General features: G+C 43.0%; 1 protein-coding gene across 1 annotated transcript in view; it reads right to left on the reverse strand.

Annotated features, from left to right (window-relative positions):
* ITPR1 (inositol 1,4,5-trisphosphate receptor type 1) overlaps nt 1–24,653 on the reverse strand; it is a 353,911-nt gene that overhangs the window by 196,124 nt on the left and 133,134 nt on the right. Inside the window, exons 6-12 of the mRNA NM_001435139.1 lie at nt 16,140–16,226; nt 13,959–14,117; nt 11,865–11,963; nt 10,570–10,653; nt 10,326–10,472; nt 5,465–5,560; nt 3,453–3,497 (exon numbers count right to left, since the gene is read on the reverse strand). Of these exons, the coding sequence (NP_001422068.1) occupies nt 3,453–3,497; nt 5,465–5,560; nt 10,326–10,472; nt 10,570–10,653; nt 11,865–11,963; nt 13,959–14,117; nt 16,140–16,226 (717 nt within the window). The remainder of the gene's footprint in view (nt 1–3,452; nt 3,498–5,464; nt 5,561–10,325; nt 10,473–10,569; nt 10,654–11,864; nt 11,964–13,958; nt 14,118–16,139; nt 16,227–24,653) is intronic.

The following is a 24,653-nucleotide window of genomic DNA, read 5'->3' on the forward strand; positions in this document are numbered from 1 at the left end:
GAAAGAAAGGAAAGAAAGAAAAGAAAATGCAAACAGCTCTTCTAATATCACACATCTCTGTCTTCCCCCGCTCACGCCCTATTGTTGTTGTTGAGTCGCTCAGTCATGTCTGATTCTTCGTGACCCCATGGACTGTATCCCACCAGGTTCCTCTGGCCATGGAATTCTCCAGGCAAGAATACTGGAGTGGGTTGTCATTTCCTTCTCCAGGGACTCTTTCAGACCGAGGAATTGAACTCGAGTCTCCAGCACTGGCAGGTGGATTCTTTACCACTGACATATCTGGGAAGCCCTCACGCCCTGTACCTCTATCTGAACAACCGCTCCCCCGAGTGGTTCTTCTATCTACACCCACACAAACATCAGCTGGAGGACACCAGAGCATCTCCCCGAGCTCCACTCACGAGAAATCACTTTGAATGGAATCTGTCCTCTTCAAACCAGTGCTGCACACACCACTCTCAGAAAAAACCCTGACCTGGTTCCAGTGTGAGACATGGGGCTCAGCTACAGGCTGGCAGTTAATCTCCAGACTGGCCACACATCCAGAGAAAAAGGACAGCAGCACTGAGTCCACAGCCCGTGGCCTGTGACTCAGCCACGCGTCCCGTGCTTGCTGTGTGCAGTCGGTGTGTGCCACCTAGTGGGAGCAGAGGCACATGTGCACAAGGCCGTCAGCCCACAGCTATCCTCGAGTACTTTCTGTCCCTGTGCATCAAGTCCATGGCTCAAAGGCCACTGGATTCAGAAAGAAGAGAACCACAAAGCTGAGTGCAGTCCCAGGTAAGACCACGGGTTTGGGATGCCAGTCTCAGGAAATACATGATCAATAAGCAGAATGAGAAGCTTCTTCTTCCCAACTGCCAAGGGTCCCAGCCAAGAAGAGGGTGAAGGGTGAAGGACCCTCCCGACTGGACACCATCCCCTCCAGAGGCAGGAGCTCATAGGTGAACCGTGAGCTTTCTGGCACCCCACCTCCACGAGGACTCCCACTCATGCAACAACCTGAGCAGCTAGAGCAACACAGTCCAGATCTGCAGCCAGGCCCGTTGCCACATCATGCTGCCCTGGCACAGAGAAACACGAAAGAGGAGACAGCTGACTGCACTTCCAGAGACCCAAGGCATGTGGCCAGTGAGGACCACTTCCTGCTTCCTCACGCATCAAATGAAGATGGAAGGATCTGCTCTACCTCCTTCATGGAGCTGCTGGGCAGCCCAGACAAACTGGTGGGGAAAAGGCACTGAAAACAGTTATTATCCTCTGCAACTCACAGATACGCCAAGTGTTTACTAGGGGCCAGGCACTTCATCTGCAGAGCATCTCACTCCATCCTTACAACAAGCGTATTGTCCGCACGTACAGATAAGGGAAGTCGGTCTCAAAGAGGGAACGGAACTTGTCCAGAACCATACAGCGCACAAGCAGTGCATCCTGGAGTGGGAAATGGCAACCCACTCCAGTATTCTTGTCTGGAAAACTCGAAGGACAGAGGCGCCTGGAGGGCTACAGCCCAAGAGGTTGCAAAGAGTTGGACATGACTGAGCATGCACACTGCTATTTAAACCCAAGTCTGGGACTTCCCTGATGGTCCAATGGTTAAGAATCCACCTGCCAATGGAGGGGACATGGGTTCCATCCCAGGTCTGGGAAGATCCCAAATGCCGCGGAGTAACTAAACCTGTGCACCACAACTGCTGAGCCTGTGCCCTAGAGCCTTGGAACTGAAACTACTGAAGTCTGCACGCCTTGGAGCCCGTGCTGCACGAGAGGAGGCACTGCAGTGAGAAATCTGCACACCACATCAGAGAAAACCCACACGCAGCAACAAAGACCCAGTCAAGCCAAACAAATAAACAAAATAAAAATGAATAAACCCAAGTCTGTCTCTCTCTTCGCCCTACTTTCAATCACTCTGCTCTTCCTCCTACACTACACACATGCCTGTCTTTCCCACACACACGAACAGGCTGGGAGAGCAGTCCTGTTCCCCACAGCGCTCAAGGTTCACTCGGACATCAGCTCACACTTAAATAAGCCACAGGTCCCCCTCAAAGTCACCTCCAAGGGGAGTCTTACTCTGTGCAGCCTCAGATAGTGGCACCAAGACCCAGGGAAGCAAGTGATCCAATGACCATCTTGACTCTCAAAATAAGAAAGGTGCTAGGATGAATTATCTTCTGAAAACTGAGGCCCCTTCCAGTCCAAGTGCTGAACAGTGATTGGTGAGGACAATACGGGGATGATGTGCAGAGACTGCCCTGAGCGGGGGTGGAGAGCACGACTGGACCGGTGTTTTTTTTTCAGCTCACAGCAGTTGTAGAAGGTCAGCTTTCCAAATGGGCTTCAGTAGCGACAGTAAAGTGCATGAACAGAAGGAACAGGGCCCTCCAGTGCTCCCACAAGGAGTGGAAAGAGAAGATGAACTCCACCAGCAAGTCCAGGAACTAAGGGCAGGAATTCTCTCTGAGAACTCCTCTGCATTTCTTAAAAGCTAACCTCTGCTCAAATTTAACTAGAAAGTTCATGGCTTCCTGCAGAATTCACAACACTTTCGAAGACAACTACATTATGTGTTATCTCCACCTCAATCCCTTCATTAATGTACAATGTTGACATCCAATTTTTTCAAAATTGTACTAAAAGATAATACCCTTAATACCACCTACCATATTCATCATCAAGATGATCACATGGACACACAATGTCAAAAAGAGCAGCAACTATTTGGTTTTGGTTCTGTTTTGTTCATCTTATACCAGAATGAAGCACTCCACAAGAGAACTCCATGACTAACACCCACCATTTCCCTGTAACACAACCACTGCCCTCTGCACACTGTGGACACCAAAACCCCCAAGTCCCTCCATATCAGGATTGGCAATAAGGCCTCCAAAGAAAGATCCAGTTTAAAGATCCAGCATTAAAATTCTAAATCATGTAACAAGATCTATTTCTGACTTTGCAAAGAGGACAGAAAGTTAGACCACTGAGTGCCTAACCAGAGGTAAAGCCTCACGTGTTACTTCCACAGTCCAAACAACAGTGTCCACCCTACATGCTCATTCCTTGAAGAAATCTTGGTGAGTCATAGCTTCAGGTCAACAGCAACAGAACATTCATGTATAAAAGGCTGGCTCTACAGAGACCATCACTGTGTCCAACCTAGCAGTATTCCAAGAGATACCTTGAACTTCTGCAACTTAAGACATGGAAACCCCGAGTAAGCACACAGAAAGAGTATCACGACCAACAGTCTCTTGGACCAATCAGGACACAAGGGGACATGGCTGCCCGCAAGGGAAGCACAGAACAAGACCCTCTTTTAGGGCAGTGGAGGTCTCCCCTTCCCCAGCACTTAGTGATCACAGGGGCAGCTTCTTACATCGGGTTCCAGAGCATATGGCCTCACCCTACCAGACGAAGACGAGAAGGCTCTTGCCCATACTTACTGAGGGCTGAAACTCCAGGCATTCTTCCTCAAAGTCAGGGTCTACCTGATGAAAAAGAATCATTAGGAAATTAAAACATCCATTGCTTTCTCAAGGACTCGGCCCCGCCTGCAGGAGACATCAAGGCCTGCGAACATCTTTGGACAGCTAAGAACCTGTCCCTTCCCTCTGTTCACGAAACCAGCATGCCACAACAACAACACACGTTACATGAGTACAACACACACGGAACAAGTCTACCAGTAACTGACAGATGGCTCTCAAGTGTAGACAGAGGAACACAGAGAATCCACTAGCAAAGCAACAGTTAAAAGCCTGAAATAAATAAAAGATCAGTATCCAGTCATTGATAATCCTGCTTATTTCAAGTTAGAAATTTTAAAAAATGGTCTGGCTTTCAGCAAGAGTTACATTCACCCCAGAACATAACAGATAATGCAACAACCAGTGACCTCTGGCAAACCATGTCATCAACATTTCTCAGAGCTGGTTAGCTGGGCCCACTTTCTATGGCTCCATTATAAATTTCAACTTAGTCTTGATCTTCGGCTCTTCAGTAGATCAAAAATCATCGGTTCACACAAGTATCAGGCATCCCAGAGGGTCTGGCACATTTAGATTGAGGTCAGCTGCCACAGTCTGATGCCCACACATCACCTTGCAAATCTCTGAGCAGTCTCACCAGTGGTGCCAGCCAACAGCAGGTGTCTTTTGATGTACGGCTAGAATTTGGTATGAATATGCATCGTACATCTTCCAGCAGATCAGAGTAAAGTGCAACAGCTGTCACACAGTAAGATGACTCGTTAATTTAATACAAAAATTAAAAGGAAATTTCCTCCCATGCTTCAGCACTGAGTCTTGCTTTCCTCAAATATCCTTCATGGGCATTTAAAACACACTTCCTTGATGTTTTACATTTCTGTAAGTAAAGGATCTTGGCGAATCCACTGATCCTGTGAGTAAGCAAGCTCTATAAAGTCAAGTAATTCTTTATGTGTTTTAATGCGTCTAGCTTTACATACCATGTTGCACTACAGCCGAGTCTTGGTCATTTACCTTAGGATTGGGGTTGGTAAACAATAAGATGTGGGGAGAGTAGTATGCAAGAGCAAAATTGAAAGATAATCCTAAAGCCCAGATTAGTGTGATTTTTTTTTTTTTAAGATCTATTCTCTTAGCCACCTTCAAATACATCTCACCCTTGAACAAGGCTGAAGTTAATGGGTATATAATTTATAGTTGGCCCTCCAAATTTGGTAGCTCAGACAGTAAAGAATCTGCCTGCAATGCAGGAGACCCGGCTTCAATCCCTGGGTCAGGCAGATCCCCTGGAGATGAAAATGGCAACCCACTCCAGTATTCTTGCCTGGAGATTTCCATCAACAGACCACGGTGTTGCAAAGAATTGGACTCAACTGAATGATTAACATTTTCACTTTCTCCAAATTTGCGATTCCTCCACATCTGCAGTTCTTCTGCATTCTCAAATTCTACCAGCCACAGACTGGTTTAGTTATGCAGCATTTACTATTGAAGAATGTGCTCAGTCGGTCAGTCATGTCCGACTCTTTGTGACTCCATGGACCATAGCCCACCAGGCTCCTCTGTCCACGGAATTTTCCAGGCAATACTGGAATGGGCTGCCATAACCACAGGTAACTGGACCTGTACAGTTCAAATCCACATCATTCAAGAGCCAAATATAAACAATACAGTATTATTAACTATAGTCAGCATGCTGGACATGACATTCTCATGACAGCATTGTTTTCTAACTGACTTTCTCCCCACATCTTGATCAGAATCCCTGTCAAATGTTAAAATGTGTTCATTATTTTTGCTTCTTGTTCATAAGTAGGGAAACGAGGTGGAAGGAAACAGAGAAACAGAAGGAAAAGCTAGGTAACAGAGCAGCACCCTAAGCCTCTAACTACCCAACGGCTACAGGTAAGTGAGGAAAGAGAAGTGCATTACCATGGAAAGAGAAAAATCACAGGGCTGCCACTTACCTCTGCTGCTAAGTAATGCCCGGTAGCAAGATGCTTGAAACGGAAGAGGCTGTTCCAGTACCCTGCTCCTCCCCGACATGGGTCATGTTGGACCACCTGCAAGAAGAGAAATGATTAATAGGAGTAGAAGCAATGTCAACCCATATAAGGAGGACACTGAATCTGAAATATCACACAGAAGTCATAGTTCAGAAGTGATGTTTACTAGCTGACAAACAATCATTATCTTCCAATAAAACTGCTCCAAGGATCTCATGTAATTTTAAGTAATGTTTCTCCAAAGGAGAAGTAGAGTCCCCTAATTAACATGAAATGGTTGTAAAACAAAGGTCAATTGGTTTTCAGATTATCTGCCTTAATCATAAGGAAGAAGCTAAGATTCTGGACTTCATCCACAAAAGGTAAAACAAACAAAAATGAGCCTCATGAAAACCTGTAACAGCAACCTATCTATGCCCTCGTGCCTTGTGGCACATGCCCAAGTCTGTGCTCTGAAGCCAGACACTCACAGTGCCTGGAACAAGTTACTACAACAATAGATGTAACTGGCATCTGCTCAGGATGGAATACTGGCAACGGTAGTTGGTGCCATAATCAGACACGACACACAGTACAGGGACTTGCCACAGACAATGAGAAAACTGCATAAAACAGACAAAACAGCTGGGTACTGATGCTGGATGACACAGAGTTCACAACTGTGCTCTCTGAGGAAAGGGAAAGAAGGTGATCTTCATGACCACTCCAGTTTCCGGCTGGGAGGTCCTCTTCGGATGGAAGCATCAGGAAGGAGAACTCTCACAGAGCGCTCCAGTCTCAGTGGGTTGAGTAGATACGTCAGAATTCAAGGAGACTGAGGGGAGAATACAGAGCTCCCCAGAAAGAAACTTCAGAAATCTGCACGGGGCCTCCTATAGTCTTTGGTTGAACATCAAGCTGCATGTGTGTACAGCAAGACTCTTCCCCTCCCCGCCCAAGGCCTAAAATAAAACGAGAGGGAAGTGGTAAGCTCAACAATCTGGGAGATGACATTTGGCTAGAAGGTTTCTGACCTACCCAGCTAGAGGAGTGACTAGTTGAACACCTGGGGCGTTCAGTCTAGACAATGAAAGGGTCATATCTTAGGAGCTGGGCTAGCACAGCCCCCAAAACAAACGCTACAGTACACGTGACCTAATGAAGCTTTGCAACAAACCTCCAAAGGATCAAAGCGATCCAGAACTTTCTTTGTCTGACAAAACAAAAGTCAATACTCTTTAAAGGAAAGCAACAGAATCTGGATTCTCAACACAGTGACATCACAATGCGTGGCATATTATCATAAAGCAGTGGACAGGCAAGAATCAGAAAAATGTGACCCTTCAGACAGTATCAAAGGATCCACTCTGTCCTTGGGGGTTGGTGGGGGCTGGAAAAACACGTGAGAAATAGTAACCCTCAAATTTCCCATTTTGATACATATGCACAGATCTCAAGAAACTCAATGACTTCAAAGTAGCATAAATACATACACACTCACACAATCATTAAGACACATAATAAGATAAATATAAACCAGAAATGAAAATTTTTTAAGTAGATAGGGGAAAAAAAACTAGGGCTTTTTTTTTTTTTTTTAGGTAGCTAAGAGGCAGAAAGCTATGGCTTCCCTGATAGCTCAGTTAGTAAGGAATCCCTCTCCAATGTGGGAGACCTGGGTTCAGTCCTTGGGTTGGGAAGATTCCCTGGAGAAGGGAAAGGCTACCCACTCCAGTATTCTGGCCTGGAGAATTCCATGGACTGTACAGTCCACGGGGGTCACAAAGAGTCAGACACGACTGAGAAACTTTCACTTTCAGGGGGAAAAAAAGACAAAAAAGGGAAAAAAGAAGAAAAGAAAACCAATGAATTCACATCAGGAAATAATGCATGCAAGACAACAATGGATTAGCATCTTCAAGTATGAAAAGAGAAAACTATTTACATAAAATTTCATGGTCAACAAAAATACCTTTTGTGAATGAAGGCTGTATGAAGAAATCAGAATCTTTAATACACTGCAGTTTGGAACACACAATAGTGCCAACAAGATAGAGCAGCCCGTCCTCAAAAGGTTAAACGAAGTTACCATATGCCCCACAATCCCACCCCTGAGAGAACTGAGACTCCTCCCAGAAGCTTGTACATGAATGTTCACAGCAGCAGTATTCACAACAGCCCAAAAGAACAAATAATCCAAATGCCAATGAAAAATAAAATAGGGTAAATACGGCGTATCCATACAATGGAATATTGTTTCACATAAAAGGAAATTAAATATGGATATGCAGGGCAATATGGATGAACTCTGAAAACTATATGCTACGTAAAAGAAGTCAGATACAAAGGACCACATATTGTAGGATACCATGTATATGAAATGTTCAACACGGGCAAATCTATAGAGATAGAAAGTGGAGCAGTGGTCACCAGAGGTGGGGAGGGGGCAAGTCTGAAGAGAAATGAGGTGTGATTGCTAGGAGTCCAGGGCTTCTTTTGGATCTACTAAAAACCATGGAGAACTATACACTTTAAATTTGGGAACTGTGTGATGTATGAATTGTATCTCCATGCAGCTTTTATTTCAAAAAAGGAAAAAAAAATATATTTTTTTAATTAAGGTGAAATAAAGGTATCTTCACAAATATAAAGCTATTTTCTTATTTTCAAATGAGAGCTGAGAGAATTGGCCAGTGGTGGACCTGCCCTACAAGAAATGATAAAGAAGTTCTTTAGGCTGAAGGAAAATGATTCCAGATGAAAACTCAATGTACACCAAGGAATGAAGTGCTGGAGAGGATAACTATGTGGATGAAAGTCGTTCAGTCATGTCTGACTCTTTGCGACCCCAGGGACTATACAGTCCACGGAATTCTCTAGGCCAGAATACGGGAGTGTGTAGCCTTTCCCTTCTCCAGGGCATCTTCCCAACCCAGGGATTGAACCCAGGTCTCCAGGCGGATTCATTACCAGCTGGGCCACAAGGGAAGTCCAACTATGTAGATAAAAGACTCCTAATCTCTCATTTTCCCATGTTTTTAGCATACAAATGACTCCTTAAACAAGGCAAAGTAAGTAATGCACTATTGAGTTTATAGCATATATATATATATATATATATATATATATATATAGTGGTAAACAGAGAAGGCAATGGCACCCCACTCCAGTACTCTTGCCTGGAAAATCCCATGGGTGGAGGAGCCTGGTAGGCTGCAGTCCATGGGGTCGCTAAGAGTCGTACACGACCGAGCGACTTCACTTTCACTTTTTACTTTCATGCATTGGAGAAGGAAATGGCAACCCACTCCAGTGTTCTTGCCTGGAGAATCCCAGGGACAGGGGAGCCTGGTGGGCTGCCGTCTAGGGGGTCACACAGAGTTAGACACGACTGAAGCAACTTAGCAGCATATAGGGGTAAAACACAAGAGAATAACACCAAAAGGAGGGGAAGGGAGAAAGAAGTAGAGTTGACCCTTTAACAATACTGGTTTGAATTGCATGGGTCTGCTTACACATGGGTTTTTCAATATTAAATATTACAGTTCTACATGGCTGGGTGAATTCATGATGCAGAGGAACCAGGAACACAGAGGGCCAACTATCAGTTATACATAGATTTTCAACCATGCAGAGGGCAAATGTCCCTAACTCCCACATTGTTCAAGATTCAACTGTACACTATTGTAAAGTTCTTACTTCACATGGGAAAAGATTAACACTATGTAAAAATGACAGGGAATATGCCGATGTATAATGAAAATCCTAAATCATGATGAGAAATATAAAATACATGGTGTTGTCTTCCTTCTTTTATTTTGAAGGGGCTCTTTTGTTTCTAAAATCTTCAAGAAAAAAATAAAAAAGGAATAAATTCAGTGTTTCCCTAGGCTATTCAGAAGGAAAATTGGCAGGAAAAGGTTTTTGGGGGGAGTAAAAATTAAGACAGTTGTTTCTTATCAGAAGAAAAAATATAGATGTTCTGAAGTAGACTTGTAAGTAACCAAGTTTTCAAAGTCTATACGGCAGAAACTCTCCTCGAAAGGTTGCATGTTTCATTCATTTCAACTAATTTTCAAGTGAAGAAGATGCAGTACTTTAAGTTTCCAAAGTCAGTCACAGACTTCTGTAGGGTTCTGATATTCTTAATAGTTTTTTGCTTTATGTGTCAAGTCCCAAGTTGCCACAGCCTGGATATATTGCCCTTCAAGATCTGGTCTCCTAGAACAGTTTCTGTTTTGTTTTGCAGGACGATCCTCTGCTCCTCCTCAAATGAGGTTACTGAGTTCTAAACCAAGGCTGCCTGCTATTTCCAAGTCCACATCAGTATCTTACAAGACGTAACCTACTCTGTTCATCTCTTCTTTCTGAAATATAGGTTATCCTGTTAGTAGCAGCTCAGATGCTAGTGCCTTCAGGAAGTCTTTCTTAAACCCTTGCCCAACCGAAAACTCCTTCATCACCTCCAGAGGACAAGGAATGTGCCTCCCATCACCTTCCCCAGCCAGTTATCAGATGGGCATCTTTTCGTCCTGTCACCAATATGCACTCACCTACCATCATGCTGGTTAGGCACTTGATCACTTGTTGTGATACGTAACTGAGGAAGGGAAAGAAAAATACAGAAGCAAGAGATGATCGGATGACCCAGAGAAGGGAAATTGGAAATTTTCAGGTGGGAGTTGGCTTACCCTGCATCCTTCTGATACGGCGTGATGTGTGTGTTTCTCTTAGTTATCCCAAGTCATCCCTTGGAACAAGGTAGGTAGAAGTACCTGGATCTGACTTTACTCCTATAAACCCACGCGTCCTTTCTCCCTGCCTGCCCTGTGCCGTCCCTTACCTCCACCTCCCACAGGGCTTTTGAGCTGGTGGCGGACGTGGCAGACTGCCGGCCGGTGGTTCTCAGAAAGACGTGCTGCTTCTTCCTGTGCTCGTCACAGGTGAGAAACTTCTCCTGCTCGGCATGGAACAGCCTCACCACGTCACCCTGCAAGTCGACACACAGAGGGGTTAATAAAAGTGCATTTTAAGAGAGAACTGAAGACGAGCCAAGTGCTGCCCAGCCAGTCATGTATCCAACTTACCCCCTTTAATATGTCATCTTTGTTGTCACTCCATTTCATGAAAAGGACTATTTTCCAGCTTGTATTGCAGTTGACGGAATTGACCTGGAAAGCAAATTTAAGAGTTATTTTTTCACATATCCCTCAACAACTATGTCTTCCTTCCCCAAAGGGCCTCACCTCAGTCCAAGAAACAAGATTGTGCTTCAGCCCTCCAAACCTAAAGACTGGCATCATTAAGACCATAGAACTCGCACATTCAATTGACCTGTTAGAAGTCTCTGGTAATAAATGGATAATTTCTACCAATCGCTATGTATATTCCAGCTGTGGCTAAGGGAAGTAAGTTTCTCACCCTTCTGGAATGACAGCTTCTTTGCAGCCACTGTTTGTACACTAAAGACATTCTATGCACTGGGCCAACATTAACTGATATATTTAATCCTTAGCAACACCCTAAAAGGGCTTCCCTGGTGGCTCAGTGGTAAAGAATCTGCCTTCCAGTGCAGGAGATGCAGGGTGTATCCATGGGTCAGGAAGATCTCCTGGAGGAGGGCATGGCAATTCACTCCAGTACTCTTGCCTGGGAAATCCCATGGGCAGAGGAGCTGGTGGGCTATAGTCCATGGGGTCACAAAACGGATGGTGACTTGGTGACTAAACAACCACCACCACCACCCTGAAAAATAGCAATAACCATAATGTCCATTTCAGAGGTAGAAAAACTGATGCCCAGGGAGACTGGGTAATTAATCTACAGTCACAGAGGTAGAGAAGGGCAGATTCGGGATCTGAATCCATAATATCTGACTCCAGACCTTGTGCCCTCCACCATTAGGCAAATATTCATGTCACAATCAAGCTACTGTCCTTGTGTCCTGTAATTGCCAATTACTTTAAGTAGATGTATTGCCAAAAGCACGATGTCACTCTTGCAGGGGTATTCATAGCTGCCAACGTAGGGGAATTAGGTTCTCTCTTTAGGGGACCAATTAGAAAAGGGTGCTTCTCTGGCCAAAACACATTGGTACAAGGGAGCCTCCTCTGGTTTAAGAAATTAGAAAATTGGTCTCCCAGTGATACAAGCTTAGCAAACTGAGGCCTGAAGTGACTATTAGCTCCCACCGACGGAACAGGCTTACACAGCCTCATGTGACAGGTCTGGCTTTGAGTCTTGGTTTCCTCGCCTGCAAAATGGGTACACTGCCCTGAGTCAGGACTCAAGTCACTGTCAGCACGCCCATGCTCTGGTCTCAGGAAGGCAGAGGGCTCCCGTAGCATATGCTGCTCACAAGTCGTAACTGGCTTTCTCTTACCTCGTTGCAGCCTGGGTTATCCACCAGCTGATGGCTGCTGGCATGTAAGGGCTGGCCGGCATTCACGGGGTTCAGAACAACCTTGTCACCTATGACCACCTGAAAAGGAAAGAACCCACAGAGCGTTTCACAAAAAAAATGTCAGGACTGCAGAATGAACAGTGGCTAGTTTGGGGAGAAGCCTTAAGAGTCTACCTAGAAGAAGGCCCAGTTTCCAGCAGGTAGAATGATACGGCACAAAAGCACAGTTTTAAAAGCCTGACCCTGATCAGGAGGGGGTGTTATTTACAAGACTAAAGGTAAATTTTTGCCCACAAGTGTCACTGATTACCTAAAGATGCTTTCAAAGTTAGTCTAAGCAGGAAGAAAAAAGCCCTCCCTCTGTTAGATTCAGTTAAGGCACTTGATACATAAGTTTTAGGAGTAGAAGCAGAATATTGTCTGAAGTAAGTCTTTACCTTTGAGAGAATAAAGCTATACATTTATAAAGCAATGACTTTTATACTTTTTTGAAAAGTCATATTAAGAAATATGTTTTCTATTATGACCTGGTCATACATACTTATGTAGATATATGTGTATATGTATGTGTGTATACATACATATATGCATGTATGCACAGATATACATGTCTCTTTATCTAAGACAAAAGTTACCCACGCCAATCTTATCCCCATTATGTTCAACACAGCTTGATACGATCTATTCTATTCCACTTTCTAAAATAATAGTCACAAATTACTAAATTGATCTCTTAGCCTATGCGTAGATAGATACCCTGTCCTTTGAAAAACACTATTCTACAAGTATTCAAAAAAACACTACTCTACAAGGCTAAGAATTCAAAACCATCTAATTTTCTCAACCAAGGCACAGATAAAAAGATAACCTTAAAGGACAGGAAAGCAAAGGACATGCTAGAAATGAAGTTCAGAACAAAGCACCCTTTCTTGTCTATTATTATGGACGCAGAGGAAAAAGAATGGAAAGGATGGTTTCCTAAGATGTAAAACCCATCTCTTCTCAGTTTGATACATTTGGGGAAGACATACTATCAAATTTTCTCTAACTCCAAATGAATATAATTATGTTCAGTACATTAAAAAAAAACCCAAACCTTTGGCTGAAATGTAAGCTTTTCTGGACTAGTTCTTTTATATCAGTTGATGATCACTGCTGTATACCAGCTGCCCAGGGTGGGGCGGGGGGTGTGTCCTGGCACTAGAGGCTTCAGGTATACTGTATATACTTTAATACACACACATATAAACTAAAACATTTTGAAACTACCCGGAGTTTGTATACTTAAATATTAAAAAATGGCAAAATCCAGTTTCAGGTGGAGGCTAGCTGAGCATTTTGGTAAGAATTTCACACTGTTTAAACCCATATTTCTTTTGGTAGAAACAACTATTTCAGAATCTTAACAAGGTTAGAAATACTGCTGTTAGCATTCATACATAGTGGTAGGTAAGTATACGACCACAGAAGCACACAGTAAGGTAGATAGTAAGTATCAGGATGGTTCTACGTGGCCTTGGAAAGGATGACTTATAACTTTCTGGGGCTTTATAACTTAATGACCTCCCCTACCCAGAAGAGCACAGCTCACAGCCAACCACAGGCGCCGAAATGGAATGAAGAACCCGCAGAGTTACTGACAAAGAACAACTGAGGCTAATCCTAAAATCCACTCTCCTTCTCTGCTCAATCTACTTCTTTTCCATCCTCTGTTCTAACTTTACTTCCCAAATAGCAAAGCATTTCTACTCTACCACTGATACAGAAGGAGGGGCATAGTCCCCAGGACAGTAATACACGACAGCGGCTTTCGTGGTAAAGTTACCGAGGTAATGGGCTGCTCGTATGAATTTTTTCAGAAGCCCAGTAGGAAAAATAGAGCTACTGTATGTAGGTCACACTTCACTCCAAATTTCTCTGTTTCCCAAACACTGGTTTCCATAGTGAGTCCCTTCTCCTCCTACAGGATAAGCCTCTGGCTCCAGCTTTAAATTTCTCCTAGTTGACTCAAGCATGCAGTTATGGTTGGAGGCCTGGCATGGAGCACTCCCGGGGCTGGGAATGTGCACTTACACTGTCTCCGATGGATCGCAGCTTGTAGAATGGCTGAATGTAAAACCAGGACCCTTCGTTTCCGGCCTCATCCAATGTCACTCTCATGGCATTCTTCTCCAGCAGAGCCGGAAGCCTCTTATTCACAGTTAGGTATTTATTACTTTTCAGATGCAGTAGCTGAAAACCACCAAGAGAATAAGGTGCCTGTCAGCATGTCTCTGAATCTTTACCATTTCTCTTTCAGCCATATAAAATATGTATCAAACACTCCTCCCACCACTGAGCTGCCTGTGAAGTTAGAGAACCACAGAAGTGCCTGGGGCAAGGGGATGATTAGAAAAGGAGAAAGAGCAAAGGGAGCAGAAGTAGAAGGAAAAGGAGAAGAAAATTACTTCCCCCCCCCAAACAGCCTTGGACGAGATGGATGTCACTCAGGTAAAGGGCGCTGTCCGATAGAATAGCACTCTTGACACTGGTTACCAGGAAGGGGTCTAATCCCAAGAAAAGGGTCTAAAGAACTGCAGTCTGAATATGCCCTGACACAAAGGTGGAGCTAAGGAAGGGCACTTCTGAACAACAGACACAGTTCCATTTAACAGAGGACCCCATTAGGGGGATTGTCAATTCATTTGAAAAAACATGACTGCTATGGATTTCCACCTTGAATTTCTAAGCACTCTATTCTCAATACTTGGCAAGTGGGTACATGAAAGGGATGGAAAGACTGAAGTCTAGATGGGAAATGTCCCATAGTAAGTCTAGACCAGGAAGAGTTGACCAAAGCTTCCCAACTTAACAGGCTGTAAGAGAAGATAGAAGGGAATATGAAAGCTTGTCCAATCTCTGGAGACACGATAAGACTAGGAGACACCACTGCCAACTGCCAATATCCCCCTTTCCAGGTTCACAGATAGTTTCTAGAACACTCTCAGGAGGTTTACAAACTGCCAGGGTTACTAGAAGTAGAGAAGTAACTTGTCTGATCCATGAGCCTCTGACATCCCCTAGCCATGATACACAAGGGAAAGTTAATGTGTTCCCAAGCCTTTGTTCTTATTCTGATGAGTAGCCCTGATCCTCCACGCACCTGTTGAGGTATTGGATTTGGGTGGTGTGTAACCTGATATTACCTATTGGTGGATGTCAAGATCTAGGGGAAATAAATATTAGGTAATATGTGTTCAGAGGATACTCTGACAGGTCCCTGTCAATCATCATAGGCAGCAGACACCATTATTATTACCATTTTGTTAGTGAGACAGCTGAGGCATGGCAAGAATTCTTGCCCTAAATCTCAGAGGAGAAAAATTGGGAAGGAACTCCTCTGTCAGTTGTAAATTTAATATTAGCATTAGTAAAGAGAGACAAAGTAGGAGTTTGGGATTAACACAGACACACTACAATGTATAAAACAGATAAACAACAAAGACCTACTGGACAGTACAAGAGCCTGTATTCAATATCTTGTAATTACCTTTAATGGGAAAGCGTCTGAAAAAGAATGAACGTATATACACATGTATGTGTATACCTGAACCACTTTGCTATACACCTGAAACTTACGCAACGTCGTAAACTAACTACACTTCAATTTTTTTTAATGGTTTTTTAAAAGCCATATTTGGCACTGGACTTCTCACAGACTGTTTTCTGCAAGGACAGACCCAGGTGGACTTTTTCTTTCCAGCAAAAGAAAGAAATTTTCTGCGGTAGCTATTTCTTAAATTGTGTTTAATCCTTTCAAATGTAAAGGTACCAGAGATAAACAAGTAAACCTCATGACCCTCATGATTAGGTAAGACCTGAGACTCATCATCCAATATTCTACCTGAAGATACAGAATTGCTCTCATTACTTCTGGTGACCAGCCCTTGAATCAGTTTTTACCAAATATGAGGAACTTTCAGGGAATGTAAGTTAGGCAAGACCACAACAGTCAGGCTTCTCTTTAGTTAGGCGCTTCCCATCTGAAAAATGTGGACAGACTAAATTAACAGCTTCCAAGGACAGAAGTGGACTCTCACATTGAAAATGAACCAACTGAAAACCCAGCCTAATCAGAAGAAATGCCAGACCTTTTCCAATAAACTGGCTGTCTCCATGGAGTTTTATGTGTCCAAATAGGGTTTACTGTGCTTGCTTTTCATTTCACTCTTTGTAATGTTTCAGCTCCGTGACAGAAGTGTGGTTTTGACCTACCTGGATCACGTTGCCATACTGGATCACGGTACCCAGCAACTTCCTGTTTTCAGTCTCATTCTGCTTCTTTTCCAAGTCTGCAGCATGCTGTTTATGGAGGAGGAAGACTGGTCACAAAGAGGCAACAATGCGTTTCATTTCTCTGCTGTGATGCAGAACCAACATAGCCAGTTCATACAGGAACCACAGAAGTAAGTCAATATTATTACCTAAGTACACCCAGAGGCTAAGTGCAATGAGCAAGGGGTTTAACAATCCAACTTGCTACGCCTTTGCTTGTTGGCCTTTTTGACTTTTCAAAAATGTGTTCTTTCTTTTAAGGACTTCACAGATATCTGCTTAGGGTAAGACTAAGTCAAAAGCTTATATAGTTTTAAAGAAAACAGGGTAAGGTTGGAAGGGAAATTCCATAGCCCTTTTATGATTTGCAAAGGTTGTCTTTATAGCTCTGGAGTAAAATAAAACAGGATTTCAATACTGGTTTTGTGACCTGGATGTGTTATTTAACATCTGTGAGCCTCAGTTTGTGTAAAATGAAAATAAAAACAGTACTCTCACCTCATAGGAATCACTTAGCATGGTATCTCATCACAGAAGGATTCATGGAGTGTTAATTTTTATTGTTATATACCAATTATAATTTATGTAATTTTCATGGCAGTTCCCTGAGGAGAAGATGATTATTCTAATTTAATAAAGAAGAAACAGACACGGAGAGATGAAAAAGTTTGGTTGAAAATGCATAGTTGAATGATGGCTACAAAAGGAGTTTATATTGTTTTCTCTACTACTATGTATATTTGAAATTTTGCTTAATACTGTCACTTAAAAAAAATTACACAGCTACTAAGTAAGTAAGAGACAATCTCACACCCACGTTTGGGTAAACTCCAGATTGATACCACTAGCCCAACTCTGGCAGCCTAGGGAACATGATACTGCTGAATAGAGGGTTTCCAAAACAGTCGGCCAAGGCCACCAGCCCACACAGTCCTTTTTCTTCATTTCCCTGTAGAACTCAGTAAGGACTGTTAACATATGATAACCATGCTCAAGAGGAACTAGCTTCATCCTAGGCAATTAAACTGCTGTTCTAACCCCTGACTCCCAAACTCAGACTAAGTAAAACCAAAGTAAAATAACAGGGATTTCTTCTAATCTGATGGGTGACAAATGCCTGATGATGACCAGTAGTATCCTTCACAACCGTTTCCAACGTTCTCCGCCTTGAGTCTCCCCTGGCCTTGAGACAAGATGCTAGCAGATGCCACGGGGTAACAGGCTTCCTTCCCAGGTCCCTGTTTCCACAGGACCCTTCAGACCTGATCCTGGTTCCACCACAAACCAACTTTACCATCTTGGCCAAGTTATTTAATCTCACTGAGCCTCACTAAGCATTCTCATCCACAAAACGAGGACAAAAACAGGCCTTCCCCCCCCGCCCCCTTCTCTCATCATGAAGATTAGAGAAAATGCATACTAGACACCAAACAGGCATTCAACACATTTTAACTGTGATTGTTATGCATAAGTCTCTGTAACTAAGAAATGTCCTAATGATGAGAATTTCAAAAAGTTGACTAAGCTGGCTGGATGAAGAATCTTCCCATTTCCATTAAGCTCAGCATCCACTCTGCCTCTACTGGAAAGATAGGTATTTTTAGGAAGGCATATCTTTTGAGAAAAATAAGCTGCAGGCAGCAATCCTAAACTGGAAACAAACCACATGAAAGGAAGGTAAGGGTCTGCCTATGTTCATACAGATGACTGCAAGTTTACCCTATGTATCTCAACCCTTTAAAACAATGGTCTATTCAGAGGCTTCCCTCTTGCTCTTCTGGAATTAGTTACCAGTCTGCTGTTCTCAGGTACAAAAATATAATGGTTTCAAGACACATCCAGAAACAATAGCAGTGCAGACACCATAGCCATCCTTGGCATGCAACTGCCCTGGGCACGGTTCTTCCCCACTCTCTCTTCCTCTTCACAAACACCTTCCCTTCACTTCCTCCTACCTCCCTTCTCCCTGTTTTCATGCCCAAGCTGTACCCTCTCCAGAGAGCTCTCCAGTAACCACAGGTACTTTCCAAAGAAAAAAAAACACCATTGGACTGAATCTACTTAGAAGGCAGGTTTATACTTTGGAGAAAGCCATTTATTCTTTCTGCCAAGCAGTTCTCAGCTAATAAGGACAGGAAATTGGAGAACGAAAAAAAAAAAAAATACCAAAGGGTGGAAAAATCAATGAATTAAGGAAAATAAAACAACATTTTCCCAACAAAAATGCTTTTTTTTTTTTTCCTTTCTCCTTCCTTTTTCCTCACACTGAAAGGATTCACCTTTAGAGAATCTTGAAGTAGTGTTTCTTGGACTAAATAATATAAGGGCTCCTGGTTAAGAGGGAAAATTCTCATGGATATTCCTCTCTCAAGGATTTCCAGTGGCTTCAATCTAAGAAATATTAATCTAAAATATTAAGTTCCTGCCTATGCTCAGATTAAGGATAAAAGTGGTCATCCAATGGTCACCAGCATATCTAAAAGAAAATGTCAGATTAGTCACCAAGAAGGCCCGGATTTCATATTTAAGACTAATTTAACACCAGTAGCTCTAAAGATTAAATAGTACTCTTTAAATTAAATCTTAAATTTAATCTTAAATGGCAAAAGGTAAAATCATAAGTGAAAATATACAACTGGAAAATAAATATCTAAGAATATCAAATATCATATCCAAAACTCCATTAAAAGATTTAATGATGACCAAGCCCACACATAACTACTAAGTAAACATTTCATGAATTAAGTTTATGAACCATTCTAAGAATTCAGTTTTGCTATAAGGGCTCTTTAAGAAGAAAACTCTCCCATTCATGTCATCTTTTACTAAGTGCATAAATACTGTATATGTGTTGCGTTCACAAGTCAGTCTTTAGGTAACTCCCTTCACGAAATAAATTAGTTCCCTTCCCTCGGTTTTATGGATATAACTGACATATAATTTGGCTTTCAGGAAAAAAAAAAATCCATCATGATTTTTAGTTCAACAGGTAAAGCAAAAGGTTGATAAAAAGGAAGTAAGGTACAACCTATACCCAGGCCCACTGATCAAGGTTGCTTTAACCTTGGAAAAAACATATTAAATCTCTCAAGTGTATTCTAAAGATGAGTCCACACTTGGACAGTGGATTTGTATTACCCCTTCTGAAGGATAATCTGGCAATATCCACCAAAAAGTTGGTCAACGGGCATACCTTTGACTTAGCCATCCTTTTTCCAGGAATTTCTTCTAAGAAGTCAACAGGCATGCACATGAGGCCATAACCACTGCCTGCCCCCCGCCTCCCGCCCCAGAATGGAAAAAAACTGTCAGGATCCTAAGTATTTCTGCACTCCATAGGGATTGCCTATCTAAAATTACAGTACTGCTATACCATGGGGTTATCAAGTAGCCATGAAAAATACAGAACTACTTGTTTATTCATGACATAGTAAGTGGGGAAATAAGCAGGTAAAGAAAGACAAGTGAGACGGCATGCCCCTATTAATACTTTAACATACAGAGATACAGGAATAATAGGGGGTTGGAAACTGGGACACACACCAAATATAAAACCAAGATTATCTTTGAGGTAATTTAGATTTAGAGAGCATACCATTTTTTTTCCCTTTTCTTACTCATGTGTTTTTGAAATTCACTTCTTACAATACTCACATGTCATTTTTTCAGAAGCATCTTCATCCTATCTCCATGGCAAGAAGCCTGGGTTTTTAAAAAGCTTTATGAGCAAAACAGAAATAGAGACACAGACGTAGAGAACAAACATATGGATGCTAAGGGTGGGGAGGCAGAGTGGGATGAATTGGGAGAGTGGGCCTGACATATATAGACTACTGAGTATAAAATAGATAACTAATGAGGACCTGCTGTACAGCACGGGGATCTCTACTCAGTGCTCTGTGGTGACCTAAATGGGAAGGAAATCCAAAAAAGAGGGGATATATGAAAACCTATAGCTGCTTCACCTTGCTGTACAGTAGCAACTATCACAACATTGTAAAGCAACTACACTCCAGTAAAAATTAATTTAACAATAAAAGTAAACAAACAGCCACCTTAAATGTGCTACCTTTTCAATATTTAAGAATCCCAATAAATCAAGTACCTGTTGCTCTTTTCCTTGCACAATGACTTGAGGACAGTTCCGAATTTCTAAAGAAGAAATGGCACTCCATGCTATGCTCTCTACCACCACTGTCACCATGGGCATTACTGTGTTTCCCTAAGCAACATCAAGGCCAATCCCATCACAGTCACCTGCTATTTTATTTCAGAAATAGAGAAACCATTATTACATTACCACAGAGAGGTCACTGGAGCAGTGGGGAAAAGTTATTTAAGGTCAAAAAACTCTGAATTACATAACATGATATTGAATTAAGGCCTCTGAAAATAAGCAACGCAGGACCCAGGCTTCAGAAGACAATAAAGACTCATCACTCCTCTGGTTCTTCCCAGCTTAAAGTAACAGATCATTTCTCAGAACCAAAACAATGTAGGTGCTATTTCAAGGTAACAGACAGAAACGCTGTCAGGAAATGCAGTCAATGCCCGAAGAACAAATTACATGATTGGCTAAGGGTAGGGGAACCTCATTCTGCCAACATCTTGGGAAATTATGACCAGCGGGGTTAGCATCCAGTTCTCTCTGAAAGAACAGACACGTACAGCGACCAGCCACTAGATGTCACTGTCCTTCAGAGAGCTGGCGGCATGTTGCACAGCCTAGGCAAAAGGAAGTCAAAGTGGTCTAGACAACTAATTCCTTAAATGGCATTAATTTAAAATAATCTGACCTTTGATTGGGGTGCTCCACAGTAGTTGACAAAAATAAAAATGAAAACCCCCTGGAGACCAGTCATCCACCCCCAAAGGCAAGCGGCTTCCCAAAATACAGCATTTTAATGACGACACTAGAGCATGTGAATGACTTTCAGACACGAGGGGGAAAAAAGATGTCCAACTAAGCAAGGAAAGTAGGAACTGCACAGAGTAACTAAGACCCAAAAGTCATGTCAGTAATCCTAAATCAGGGGACAGCGCTGGTTTCCTTTTAAAATCTATTTAAAGCAAGAACAGCATGAAAGAGAACATTTGTTGTTTGTTTTAGTAAGGAGTTCAAAGTTCTCGGTCACCTTTAGGATTGCAGTTTTCAACTGTGTGGCTTTTTTCAGCGTTCATTTGTGGGAAGGAGCATGAAAAGGAACTGCTGATGAAATGACATGTGTATCACAGGCTGCGAATGGGTGACCAAGAACCTTACCCTGCCTGAGCCATTCTGGTGTTGGTGTTGAGTGTGTGTTTTAAACTTTAATGGCGTTAGCTGCCAATAGTTTTAAAAAATTGAAAGATAACACAGCAAAGCATGGGTCCTTAGTTTCTCTTGATATGTGATGGCAGCTCTAGGCCCACCCTCCCATGCAGCAGCAGCTGGAAGGTGGAGGTGTCCCCAGACCTGCACACAGGCATGAGCCACTGAGCAAGCTGGCCCACCAAGACCCCTTTGTTCCAACTGGTTTCCTGCTTGGCCACGAGGAACCTCAATTTACAACCCTTGCTGTAAATAGTGTAGGAGAAGAAACAGTTTGAGATGTACTAAGAAGATCTCAGGCTTCCCTGATGGCTCAGTGGTAAAGACTCTGCCTGCCAACGAAGGAGACGCAGGTTCTATCCCTGGGTTGGGAAGATACCCTGGAGAAGGAAATGGGTATCCAATTCCATGGAGAGAGGAGCCTGGCATGCTGCAGTCCATGGGGTCACAAAGAGTCGGATGCAACTTAGCAACTAAACAACAGCAAGAACTCACTGAACATAATCATTATTATTAGAGAAAAGGGGAGCCAGGACCGTTAAACACATGCATTGCCTCCACCACGATAAACCCACAGGCGTGCGTGCTAAATAGCTCTCCTGAGAGATGTACAGAATTGAGCAACCCTTTCTACCCATTCAACACGATTCCCAGGCTTCCAGCACAGACTACGGGGGCACCCTTGATCATCACAAAGATGAGAGGAGGAGGGGATTGCTACTGGTACTCTGGACAAGAGCCAGGGATGCTGGGTGCCAGAAATGCATAGCACAGTCCTGTTCAAGGAAGAAGCATCATTCCTCCCACATAATTTGGTATTCCAGTGGATAGTCACAGGGGTTAAAAAGCTGTTTTTTTGCAATGTCTTTTTATTTATTTACTTATTTTTTTAAGTTTTTGGCTGCCCAATATGGCATGTGTGGGTCTTAGTTCCCTGACCAGGGATCAAACGTGCACCTCACCCCCCGACCCCGCCATTGGAAGGCAGATCTTAACCACTGGGCAACCAGGTAAGTCCTGGCTCTTGCCATTTCTGAGCCAAGTCCCTAACACTCCACTTTACACAGTCACACAAAGCACGGTTTTGCATGGTTTAATGTTATTATTAACAATTTTCCAAAAATGGGAGTGTTCTTTAATAAAGAGAAGAGTGTGCTATGCATTCTTCATAACATTATGAAGACATGCTAACCATTTTGAAAAGTCACCTTATCAAAAAGTCACCTTTTTGAGCCACTGGAAGTAGAGACCCACATCAGCCACAGTCTTTGGCTGCCTTATTCACCGGGTTTATACAAATAGGTACAAGCATTTATTTTCTTATGTCTTCTAGAATGATGGTGCCTGAGCAGTAACTTAATAAAATACCTTTCCTTTTATTTTACCTTTACAATTCATTTTCAAACTTTGGTATATTGGGAGGTTATATTATTTATAAATTTTATTTCCTGTTCATGCTGCTGCTGCTAAGTCGCTCAGTCGTGTCTGACTCTGTGCGACCCCATAGATGGCAGCCCTCCAGGCTCCCCTGTCCCTGGGACTCTCCAGGCAAGAACACTGGAGTAGGTTGCCATTTCCTTCTCCAATGCATGAAAGTGAAAAGTGAAAGTGAAGTCGCTCAGTCGTGTCCGACTTGTCGCGACCCCATGGACTGCAGCCTACCAGGCTCCTCCGCCCATGGGATTTTCATACAGTTACATATTAATAATATTTGCTATTCAGAGAAAGAAATGGGTCTGCTGAGGCTGAGAATATCTGCCCTAAAACTGTTAAAATAATGATGCAGTCCTGGAAGCCTCCAAAGTGATCTCTTTCTTTCTGCTTTTTTTCTTCTCCTACCCTCTCACTGCCAAAGATGCCTCATTGTGAGGCTTACTTTTCACCTCCTCTTCCTCCAGGAAGTCCTTCCTGACTACCATATCACTCACCCTTATTCATATGAGAGGATTTGGGAGCTCCATCCGTGTGCTCAATCGCTTCAGTCATTTCTGACTCTTTGCAACCCTATGGACTATGGAGCCTCAAGACTCCTCTGTCTCCAGGCAAGAATACTGGAGTGGGTTGCCATGCCCTCCTCCAGGGGATCTTCCCAAACCAGGGATCGAACCTACATCTCCTGCATTGCAGATGGATTCTTTGCCACTGAGCCACCAGTGAAGCTCTTTCTAGGTGCTCACAAAGCTTTGGTGGTTTGTCCTATAATAGTATTTGCCACAGCTGTGTCACTACCTCTATTTCTTAGTCAGCTATTAAGCTCCCAGAGGGTAAGACACTGCCAGAGCTTCACTACCGTCACTGAGCACACTGTTTTATTTTCATCCGTTCATGAAATATTTCTTGAGCACTTACTATGTGCCAAATGCTATTACAAGGCACTGGGCATACAGTGGTAAACCAGACAGACATTGCTCCTCATCTTGTGGGGTTGTCATTCTACTGAGTGACAGATGATAATTAAGGGGACTATTTAATATAATTGCAGACTGTGGCCAGTGCTGAGAAAGATATAAACAGGGTGCATGATGCAGGGAAGCAAGACAAGGGTTAGATAAGGAGCTGGGGAGAGACTTTGCTGAGATAACTTGCACTGAGAGACAAAGGAGGCAGAGATCTTAACTGAGGCAAAGTCAGGAGAAGGATGTTCTCAGTAGAATAAGCTGTAAGTGCCAATGTCTTGAGACTGTTAAGAGTCTGTGGTGCTCCAAAACAAATGAAATGAAAGGAAATACAGTGAGTCTGGCCAGAGCATAGTGAGGACAGTTAGACACCTCAGAGGGTGCAGCAGGCACAAGGTCTGCATTTCAGAGGAATGGTATGGAGAGGGAGGTGGGAGGGGGGTTCAGGATTGGGAACACGTGTACACCCATGGCGGATTCATGTTGATGTATGGCAAAACCAATACAATATTGTAAAGTAATTAGCCTCCAATTAAAATAAATAAATTTAAATTTTAAAAAATAAATAAATAAAGGCAATGTGTGTGCATGCGTCCTCACACTAGAGGCTCAGCTGAGGGAGATCAGGGACCTGGTCTTCTCATCATGCCCGGAGCTCTCAGCCCCATTTAACACAGCATGTGCTGAGTAAAGGAGTCCCTTCCGTGGGTCCCACCTTACCCAGTGCAGCTGGCTGTGACTTCGCCA

Source organism: Bos taurus, chromosome 22, assembly GCF_002263795.3.
Source record: "Bos taurus isolate L1 Dominette 01449 registration number 42190680 breed Hereford chromosome 22, ARS-UCD2.0, whole genome shotgun sequence".
Classification (NCBI taxonomy): Eukaryota; Metazoa; Chordata; class Mammalia; order Artiodactyla; family Bovidae; genus Bos; species Bos taurus.